This window comes from Podarcis liolepis (genome assembly GCF_965112155.1).
Source record: "Podarcis liolepis genome assembly, chromosome: 9".
In the NCBI taxonomy this organism is placed as follows: Eukaryota; Metazoa; Chordata; class Lepidosauria; order Squamata; family Lacertidae; genus Podarcis; species Podarcis liolepis.
This window is the reverse complement of record NC_139564.1, coordinates 70,812,079-70,823,006: the sequence shown is the minus strand read 5'-3', so window position 1 is coordinate 70,823,006 and position 10,928 is coordinate 70,812,079. Positions and strand designations below refer to the sequence as shown.

The 10,928-nt window shown below is 44.9% G+C and overlaps 1 protein-coding gene across 1 annotated transcript in view; it reads right to left on the bottom strand.

The window, feature by feature from the left end:
- Positions 1-337: 337 nt before the first annotated feature.
- The window catches only part of ANAPC4 (anaphase promoting complex subunit 4), a 36,002-nt gene continuing 25,411 nt past the window's right edge, over positions 338-10,928 (bottom strand). Inside the window, exons 23-30 of the mRNA XM_083460468.1 lie at positions 10,131-10,192; positions 8,895-8,933; positions 8,707-8,808; positions 8,421-8,498; positions 6,094-6,264; positions 3,850-3,973; positions 1,787-2,030; positions 338-570 (exon numbers count right to left, since the gene is read on the bottom strand). Of these exons, the coding sequence (XP_083316594.1) occupies positions 1,815-2,030; positions 3,850-3,973; positions 6,094-6,264; positions 8,421-8,498; positions 8,707-8,808; positions 8,895-8,933; positions 10,131-10,192 (792 nt within the window). The 3' untranslated portion in view covers positions 338-570; positions 1,787-1,814. The remainder of the gene's footprint in view (positions 571-1,786; positions 2,031-3,849; positions 3,974-6,093; positions 6,265-8,420; positions 8,499-8,706; positions 8,809-8,894; positions 8,934-10,130; positions 10,193-10,928) is intronic.

The window sequence follows — 10,928 nt, the reverse complement described above, 5'->3', positions numbered from 1 at the left end:
CCACTTTCACTCATGGGGCCTCCCACTGCTGCCGCGCTGCCGGAGCCTGATTTCTGTTCTTATCCTGAAGCAAAGTTCTTAACCCGAGGTAATATTTCAGGGTTAGCCTGTAACCTGTATGTAACCCGAGGTATCACTGTAATTCTTATTATTCAAACAGTGAACTCCTATTCACGTGGAGGGAGCCTAAAAGGCCATTACCTTGGTCTAAACAAGCTTCCAATTGCCTCCCTAAAAAATAAAATGGCCTTGCTGTGGGGCGTGTGCTGGGAACCACGGACCTAAACTACAAATTAGTAAAACGTGGAATCGAAAGCACAAACCGCAACACCGTCACTGCAGAAAAAATATCACTGTTTAATTTACCATCCATTACAAATACAGATGGAAAACGCCACGTTTAAAGCCCATTTCTCATGTTGCAGTGGGACTGGAAGGGAAGCGTTGGAACCACAACACTGTCTTAAGTTTAAAGGGCAGATATGTGTTTGCAGGATGAACTGGCTGCAGTTGGGAGTGTTTTCTTCCAGCGCTGTACTTATTCAGGGAACTCAGAAGCAAGAAGCAGCACTGGGGAAAGAAAGGAAGAGTCAGGGATGCCTCCATACCCACAAAAGCCTTTTATAAACTAATCTGGGAGAGTAAAGCCATATTCCTCCTTTTTCTCTACAAAGCCACTTCCGAGCTAGGGAGGAGGTGGGGTTGCGGGCTTCACACCCCTTCTCACACTTGCAAAGGCTGGCTTCAGCCCCCACAATACCAGGGAATCCTCGGACGCGTCATACCCCGAGCCAGCCAATCGGCTGGCCCGGGGGGCGTGGCCTCGCCTTACTTAGGTCTGGCGCGGCCGAGGGACTCCCTCTTTCCCGTGCCGCAGCTGACCTGGTTTTCCCTTCCCTCCCACCCGTTAGGCTAGGCTCTCTGACGTTGCTGTGGACTTCGGTTGGTCGCCGTCAAGGGGCCTGGTAGGAATTTTCCCAACTGGCAGATTGGCACCAGCCACTTGGTTTTCGCCTACCTCGTAGCAAACCGTCACAACTCCACGGCATTGGCGGTTAGGCATTGGTGGGGGTACTGTTGTATTGTTATGCAGATGAAGGGGCGGAAGGAGCGCTATCACCTTCCCCCAAAGCAAAGGGTAGTCCGGTAAAGGATCCCGGGGGCGTGGCCTTGTCCTAAGCCTATGGAGGTGTGGGCCCAAGGCACGCCCCCAAGCGGTGACCCCAGGGGAAGTCCTAGTTGACGTGCCTCAGCAGGACTCCTCCCACTGGTGATTAACCCTCACCAGTCTTCAAGCATGCAGGCTGAAGCCGGTTAGTTGTTAGGACCAATGCCTAAGCCAATACCGCTCAATTCCTGTAATCAATAAAGTTGTGGCCTAATTTGACCCATTAACTCAAATTCTTGTGTCTCGTGTCTTTATTTCTTAGGGGGGAGGCGGGAACGCGCCACGCAACACATAAGAGCCTGGACAGAAACACTGGCCATCAAATAGGTTAGGGAACTGAGTTTGTGCATGAGATCTGCCTTCATCTCAAGCCCTCCCAGCTCCCTTTTCCTCTTCCTGGAGTGGAGAAGTGGTTTCGTGTTGCATCCCTACTGGTGCTTATGGTTTGTTTCCTCCTAAACGAACCATAATCGGGGGTGCTACTCCAGCCACTCGGTTGTTTATTTCCCTGCTCCCGGAAGGGAAGAGCGAAATTAGGCTTAAGACACAAGCACCAGCATGCAGCTCCTGTACAAGCTAATTCCCCTAAGAATAGTTTATGGCCAGAGTTTTGCCCACCTGCAGCTAATGAACCGGGAGTTTTGTCTCACGCATTGAGACTCGATTCCTGTTCTCCTGTTTCATCTGCTAATTCAGCAGAGCCAGCAAGGAGACTCTCTTCCTGGTTGCTCGTAGACGGGCGGGGCTCCTCTTCGCCCGCGCTTGCCTGAGGGACCATTTCTTCCTCTTCTTCCTCCTCCGCCTCTCCATCATCTTCGACGTCCATTTCAAACACTCGGATGTGCCGGAGGTTCGAACTTAGCTAAGGGAACATTTTAAAGATAGGTCTTATTTTACTGCTCCGATAGCTGCCTTTATGGGCCAAGCCCATCCAAGGCAGCGACAAAAATATAAACGTTCAAAACGTAGTACAACATATAGTACAATATTGTTTCGGGGTTTTAAAGTGTTGGTGCTGACCTTTAAAGCCCTAAACGGCCTCAACACAGTATACCTGAAGGAGTGTCTACACCCCCATTGTTCAGCCCGGTCACTGAGGGTCCAGCGCCGAGGGCCTTCTGGCAGTTCCCTCGCTGCCAGAAGCAAAGCTACAGGGAACCAGGCAGAGGGCCTTCTCAGTAGTGGCACCCGCCCTGTGGAACGCCCTCCCACCAGATGTCAAAGAGGACAACTACCAGACTTTTAGAAGACATCTGAAGGCAGCCCTCTTTAGGGAAGCTTTTAATGTTTGATGCATTACTGTATTTTAATATTTAGTTGGAAGCCGCCCAGAGTGGCTTGGGAAGCCCAGCCAGATGGGCGGGGTATAAATTATTATTATTATTATTATTATTATTATTATTTAGCCGAGATCTTTAAAGCTAAATCTAAAGTTGCCTGATTTATTCATTGGTGATTATCTATTGTATATGTTTATCTATTATATGTATATGTTTTATATTATATGTATATTGTATATGATTATCTATTGTATATCGTATATGATTATATATTGTATGTGTTTGGATTATCAATTTATTTGGATGACTTTGTATGATTTTGCTGTTTTAACTTGTGCCAAAAAAGGCTAGGAAAGAAAGTATGTTAAATATTTTGAATAATTGATATACAAATGATTGACAGACAGGGAAGTGAAAGTTTCTTTTATCTTTTAATCTGTTTTTTCTTTTTTCTTTCTTTGTTTTTTATGATTGTTATTTTCTGATATTGCACTATTAATGTAATTTACATAAAATAAGTTACATACAGATAAGTGGCGGTCAGAAGGGAGGGGTCTGTGAGGGAGGCAGGCAAGAGTGGGTTTTTCTGAGGCTGTGAGACTGAGGAAAACTTCCCAGGTAGGAGCTGGGAAGACTCACTTCTTTGCATATGGAGATTAGGGTAGAATTAGAATAGAGGGATATATATACAGTGGTACCTCGGTTTTCAAACTGTTCCAGAAGACCGTTTGAAAACCGAGGTGCAAAGGGCAGTCTGCAATTTCAGTGGGGAAAATTGGGGGGGGGAAACTGTTCGACTTCTGAAAAGCATTTGAAAACGAAAGCAATTACTTCTGTGTTTTCGGCGTTCAAAATCCGAAACATTTGGCTTCAGAGACGCTTGAAAACTGAGGTACCACTGTATATAATTATGTGTTTATATCTACTGTCTATTTCTCCTCTCTTTTCTTCCTTCCTCTGCCTTCCTCTTTTCTTTTGTCGTTTCTCTTTCTTCCTTTTCATTTCATTTGTTCTAGATATAATTTTATTGTGTTGTGAAAACTATAACAATTTCTGATTAAAAAATGTGGTACAATGATCATAAAACTTCAGAATCAAAGAAATACAATACATTACTTCAACCTACATAAAAAGCATTTGCAGAGCAATAGCCAAGAAGTTTTGTTCCCCATATCTTCACTGCAGCAGAATACTGTTCCTGTACCAATAGAGATGATAACTGAACTATTTTTACTATATAGGTTAATGCTCTTCATTGCTGAGGGAGTCGGTCCAATATCTTCACTCATGACCCCAGAAAAACAAGGCCTGCAGTCCTATACAAAATGACTTGAGAACGACTCCCAGTCAACACAGTGGTGTCAACGGGTCAAATGCAAAATCTATCCATGGGATACTCACCACGCAGGAAACTTTTCGGATGCCATTTACAGCAACATACTGGGCTTTCATGTTCTCCAACACCCTCCACTGACCCTCGATGGTGACAGACTGTGTAGGAATGTCCTCACATTGCATATCCAATCTAGTTAAGACCAGAGAAGAAAGATGCTACTACAAATTCCTTTTTAACTCCAAATGGAAATTTGAAACTTCACTCCAAGCACCCCTCCAACCTGCAGCCCTCCAGATGTTTTGGCCTACAACTCCCATGATCCCTAGCTAACAGGACCAGTGGTAAGGGATGATGGGAATTGTAGTCCAAAACATCTGGAGAGTCGAAGGTTGGGGATGCCTGCTTTAGTGTATGACCTAGATTTCATCACATACCATATTTTTCGCCCTATAAGACGCACCAGACCATAAGACGCACCTAGTTTTTGGAAGAGGAAAACAAGGAAAAAACAATTCTGAAACCCAGAAGCCAGGAAAGCAAGAAGGATTGCTGCGCAGCGATACCGCTTGCTGTCCTGGCTTATGGGATAGCCGCGCGAAGCCTCTCCCGGGCAGCGGGATGAAGGCTCCCCTGCCCGGGAGGGGCATCGCGCGGCTAAGGCTCCCCCAAGAGGGAGCGCTGAGCAGAGCCTCCCACCTGCATTCGCTCCATAAGACACACACATTTTCCCTTATTTTTTAGGAGGGGAAAAGTGAGTCTTATAGAGCGAAAAATACGGTACATCTTTGTCACTGAATTTCCTCCTCTGCCATTTTTGCCCAAACCACCTCTTAAGACCCTGATTTCACTGCATGCCTTTGAAAGAAGCGGAAAATAAAATGTAAGGGGCAACGATATACTAATGGATGAGAAATAGGCCCAGAGTTCAAACAGGGCAGCTTAATGTAACAGCAGTTATCATTTATACAGTGCTTAGAATATTCAAAGTGAAATGAACGTCAGTTATCTTTTTACAATGACCGGGTAAGTTAGGCCGGTACATATTTTACGTTCTCATCAATGCTCAGCTAATTCTTACACAGTTGCCAAATCTCTCAACGCTGCTGGCAGGAGAGTGGAAATGTTGCAGAATAATGCATGCACACATCACCAGCTTTATTTTCAGCACTAAATCTCACGTTTCGCAAAATAGTCTACCTGAGACAATGGGGCCGCCATCTAACTAACACATTCCATCAACACAAGAATTTCCGCTTATGCAACAGAAATCTTTCCCCTTCTCCCCATGTGTGTCTCACAACCTCCCCAAATCTGCTCCAGAGTGCTGGGGGTGGGGGAACCCAGAATAGAGGGTACATGGGGAGAAAGTTCTGTTGCGCTAATGAAAATCCTTGCACCAACAGAATGAGTTACTTGGATACTGCCCCAATAGTGCAAGTTACCATACTTTTCCGTGTACAGTGGTACCTCGGGTTACATACGCTTCAGGTTACATACACTTCAGGTTACAGACTCCGCTAACCCAGAAATAGTACCTCGGGTTAAGAACTTTGCTTCAGGATGAGAACAGAAATCGTGCTCTGCCAGCGCGGCGGCAGCAGGAGGCCCCATTAGCTAAAGTGGTGCTTCAGGTTAAGAAGAGTTTCAGGTTAAGAACGGACCTCTGGAACGAATTAAGTACTTAACCCGAGGTACCACTGTATAAGACTAGGTTTTTTAACATTAAAATAATGTGGAAAATTAAGGGTCGTCTTATGCACGGGGCAATCTCCCCCCTATTTTCTTAAATCAGAGTCCCTAAAAATAGGGGTTGTCTTATACATGAGGGCGTCTTATACAGAGAAAAATACGGTATGTACAAGGAAGCTGCTCAAAGAACTACCTACGAGGGCATTTAGGAAAGTTAGAGTCATGCTTGACCTAAGAGGAACAACATTTTGCCACTTACAGTGGTACCTCGGGTTACATATGCTTCAGGTTACACACTCCGCTAACCCAGAAACAGTGCTTCAGGTTAAGAACTTTGCTTCAGGATAAGAACAGAAATCGCGCAGCGGCGGCGCAGCGGCAGCAGGAGGCCCTATTAACTAAAGTGGTGCTTCAGGTTAAGAACAGTTTCAGGTTAAGAACGGACCTCTGGAACGAATTAAGTACTTAACCCGAGGTACCACTGTACTTGGGAATGCGCAGTCTCAGTTCAGCAGTTTCTAATAGCCTGCATCCTTCTTAACGCTTGACTACCAAAAGAAAAAGAGGCACAGGAAACGGAACAAAAGGATTAAGATAAAATCTGGAAGTCCAATCCGTACCTTTGAGCAGAATTCCAGCTGAATTCCAAACCCTGGTTTTCCTCGGTATATACGGATGATAACGGCAACTGGGCCAAAATCCTCTCCTTTCCCTCTTGCTGTGAATTCTCCGCAAGGATTACTGTGATCGTTTCGTCGTCGTAGAAATGAGCATCGAGGCAACTGTAACAACTATAAGCCAGATAAGGCAAAAGCATTCTAGTTGTGGCCAAGGAAGTGACGCACACCAAGAAAACCATTCAGTGCAGAAATGTATTTTGCTACAATAGTTGGTCCCTTACCTTTCCCGCCCCTACCTGGCCACAGTGATCCATGCGACGGTCACCTCCAGGCTTGACTACTGTAATTCGCTCTACGCGGGGCTGCCCTTGAAGCTGTCCCAGAAACTCCAGCGGGTGCAGAATGCTGCAGCGAGGCTCTTCACGGGGTCTCTGCCATGGGAGCATATTCACCCAGTGCTTTTCAAGCTGGACAGGCTCCCGGTGGAGTTCAGGGTCAGATTTAAGGTGCTGGATTTGACCTTTAAAGCCCTTCACGGCCTAGGACCCTTGTACCTACGGGACCACCCATGGAGAGCCTCAAGGTCCATAAATAGCAACACCCTAGTGGTCCCGGGCCCTAAGGAAGTTAGATTGGCTTCAACCAGAGCCAGGGCCTTCTCAACACTGGCTCCAACCTGGTGGAACGCTCTGTCTCATGAGACCAGGGCCCTGCAGGATCTGATTTCTTTCCACAGGGCCTGTAAGACAGAGTTGTTCCACCAGGCCTTTGGCTTGGAGCCAATTTGATTCCCTCCCCCTCTTTCTTTTTTCTTTTCCTTTCTCCTCCTGCAATGAGGCTACATTTTAATATTTTAATGTTTCAGTATTTTAATGTTGTATTTTAATTTTGTTTTTAAGTTGTAATCATTAAACTTGTTTTTATTATTGCTTGTTAGCCGCCCTGAGCCCGGCCTTGGCTGGGGAGGGCGGGGTATAAATAAAAACTATTATTATTATTATTACAATACTGCAAAGCCCTCCTGCTGTTTTACTGGATATTTTGCTATAGAATCAAGATCTCCAGCCACCACAAGCCAGAGACTTTGGTTTGTTTCGGTTCCAACAACCCACTTTCTGTAGCCAAGGGGAGAAGCGGGATAGTTCAGGAGGTACAGCAGGAGCCTCTTAATCTCACGGTTGTGGGTTCGAATTCCATGTTGGGCAAAAGATTCTTGCATTGAAGAAATTTGGACTAGATCACCCTCCAGGTTCCTTTCAACTCTACAGTTCCAGGATTCAATGATTCTTGTGTTTTGCGTGACACAATTTAGGTAACATTAAGCCAAGGATTGTGGTTTGTTTCTTCCCAGTGCTAGGGAAGATGAGCAAAGCATGTGTGGTTCGCCTATTTATGCTAAGTGACTGCTTATGACTAACTATGGCCAATGGTCAATGTGACCTACATCAGAACAAACGTTTGCAAGCAGCTCAGAACAAAACATTGATCATTCCCTAAAATCTTGCCATCCTTCTTTTCTAGAATCAAGGGGCTTCCTATGCTTAATCAAGTTACAGTGGCAACTTGGTTCTCAAACACCTTGGTTCTCAAACGCCTTGGTTCTCAAACGCCTTGGTTCTCAAACGCCTTGGTTCTCAAACGCTTTGGTTCTCAAACTCCGAAAACCCGGAAGTATTCCGGTTTCCGAACGATTTTTGGAAGCCGAACGTCCGATGCGGTTGCCAGCAATTGTTTCTGGGGCGCCTGCACCAAACAGAAGCTGCGCCTTGGTTTTCAAACATTTCGGAAGTCAAACGGACTTCCGGAATGGATAAAGTTTGGGGGTTTTGCTATTTATTTTGCATTCTTGTTTTTGAGGCTTTGGGGGTTAATTTGTTTTTGTGACTGTGTGGAACCCAGTTCAGCTACTGATTGACTGTGTGACTGCAGAAATGGATAAAAGCCCCCTATCGAAACAATGACTATCATCAGTGCAGGGAAGAAAAAAAATTAAATTTTCATTTTTATCATCTACAATACTGTCTTATTTATTTTATAGTACAGTACATTGATTATTGCTTCCATTTTATGGATCAATGGTCTCGTTAGATAGTAAAATTCACGTTAAATTGCTGTTTTAGGGGTTGTTTTTAAAAGTCTGGAACGGATTAATTCGTTTTGCATTACTTTCTATGGGAAAGCGCACCTTGGTTTTGGAATGTTTTGGTTTTGGAATGTTTTGGTTTTCCGGAAGAGATTAAGTTTGAGAACCAAGGTACCACTGTATAATTTGGTGAAATTACTATCTGGCTAGCTTTTGAAAGTTAGGCATTTTTAGATATACCAACCTCGTTCCTGAATTTTCATTAATACTGATGTTTAGAAAATTTCCAAAATCAACAGCAAGTAGCCCATTATCAGCAGACCTAAGGGTGGAAAAAGTTACCATATGAACCAAATCCTTGGTATTTTATGCAGACATTACATGATATGTGAAAATGCACAGCTAAATCAATGAAACTGTTATCTAGGCCTGTGCCATGCAATGAAAGTGGCTTTGCAGAACTACATCTAGATGTAAACAAAAAATTAAAATTAAAACAAATCCAACGGAAAGCTTAAAATACATCATACCTGGAAGTGTCTGTATGCCTCTTCAATATGTATATTTTAGATATGGAGCTTTCTAACATCGTGAACAAAACGTAATGCAAATTGGATGATTTATCATTCCACCTGCAATGATAATTTGAATACCCGTAAGTAAAAAATAAACCGTAACACTTGGTGACTTGAATGTAGAAAAATAGTTACATGCTCACAAAAAGGGCAACTTGAAGAGCTGAGATGTTGGATCCTCACTAAAGTGGAAAAGAAAGAAGAATATTTATTATTTAATTCCGAGGGCAGTGTACAACATTAAAAACGTATTTTACATAAGCATGATATGCAAATCCTATATGCAAATAGCAGATTCATTCTCAGAGTACGTCCTCATGTGAGCAGCATGGGCAAGAGGGAGGTATTAGGCCAACACAAGGTCAACACAATTCAAAGTGTTGGTGTGGACCTTTAAAGCCCTAAACAGCCTCGGTCCAGTATACCTGAAGGAGCGTCTCCACCCCCATCGTTCTGCCCGGACACTGAGGTCCAGCGGCGAGGGCCTTCTGGCGGTTCCCTCATTGCGAGAAGCCAAGTTACAGGGAACCAGGCAGAGGGCCTTCTCGGTAGTGGCACCCGCTCTGTGGAACGCCCTCCCATCAGATGTCAAGGAGATAAACAACTATCTGACGTTTAGAAGACATCTGAAGACAGCCCTGTTTAGGGAAGCTTTTAATGTTTAATAGGTTATTGTATTTTAGTGTTTTGTTGGAAGCCACCCAGAGTGGCTGGGGAAACCCAGCCAGATGGGCGGGGAATAGATAATGATAATAACAATAACAATAACAATAACAATAACAATAACAATAACAATAACAATAACAATAACAATAACAATAACAATAATAATAGTGTTGTTGTTGTAATACCAAAAACAATTTTAAAAACTTCAGAAAAATATTGAATAATAATAATAATAATAATAATAATAATAATAATAATAGTTTGGATTTGATATCCCGCTTTATCACTACCCGAAGGAGCCTCAAAGCGGCTAACATTCTCCTTTCCCTTCCTCCCCCACAACAAACACTCTATGAGGTGAGTGAGGCTGAGAGACTTCAGAGAAGTGTGACTGGCCCAAGGTCACCCAGCAGCTGCATGTGGAGGAGCGGAGACGCGAACCCGGTTCCCCAGATTACGAGTCCACCACTCTTAACCACTACACCACACTGGCACACTTGACTACCAAACCCACAAATAGTCCCATGAAGACTGAGCATGCTCAGTGGGTACAGAATGGTGACTTACTGAAGGGAGGAAACAATGGGAAAGAGAGAATGGAGAATCCTGGAAGACAACGTGGCTGGTAAACTCAGAAGCAATACTCCAGCACTTCCAACATTTTGTTCTAAGTCAAACTGGGGAAAAGCTATTCCTTATTGCAAAAGCCTTACCTTTTGGGTGCTTTGTACAAAGGCATACAAAACGCCTCGTGCACGGATTTTCCAACCACATCCTAGAGAGAAGGACGAAAAGCATTAAAGCAGTTGGGAGAAATCACCGTATTTTTCGCTCTATAGGACGCACTTTTTCCCCTCCAAAAATGAAGGGGAAATGTATGTATGTCCTATGGAGCGAATGCAGGCTCCTTGGCTTCAGCGATAGCAACGCGAAGCCTCCAAAGCGCAGAGGGAGAGCTCCCCCCGCGTTCCAGAGGCTTCGCGTTGCTTTTGCTGAAGCCAGCTGAAGCCCCCGGAGCGCAGGGAACTCCCACTGCGCTCTGGGGGCTTCAGGCAGCTATCCGCAAGCCTTCGGAGCACAGCAGGAGTTCCGGCTGTGCTCCAAAGGCTTGCGGATAGCTGCCTGAAGCCTGGAGAGCGAGAGGGGTCGGTACACACCAATCCCTCTTGCTCTCCAGGCTTCGCTTCGCTGGAGAGGCGCTGCACAGTTTTCCCTCTGCGCAGCGCCCCTTCAGCAAAGCGGGAGGAAAAATGGAAGGGGTGCCGCTTCTCCTGCCGCTTCGCTGAAGGGTTGCTGAGCAGAGGGGGGGGGGGGAGAATTTTTTCCCTCTGTTCTCCCCCTCCTATGGTCCGGTGCATCCTATAGAGCGAAAAATACATTAGTCGCAGCAACACACCCACCGACACGGAAAGAGCAAATTTGGCCCAGGACTGTGAATGCAACAGTAGATAGAACCCATGTATGTTTTAAGCCCTGTGAGATTATTATTCTAGCATTCAAAACAAACACAG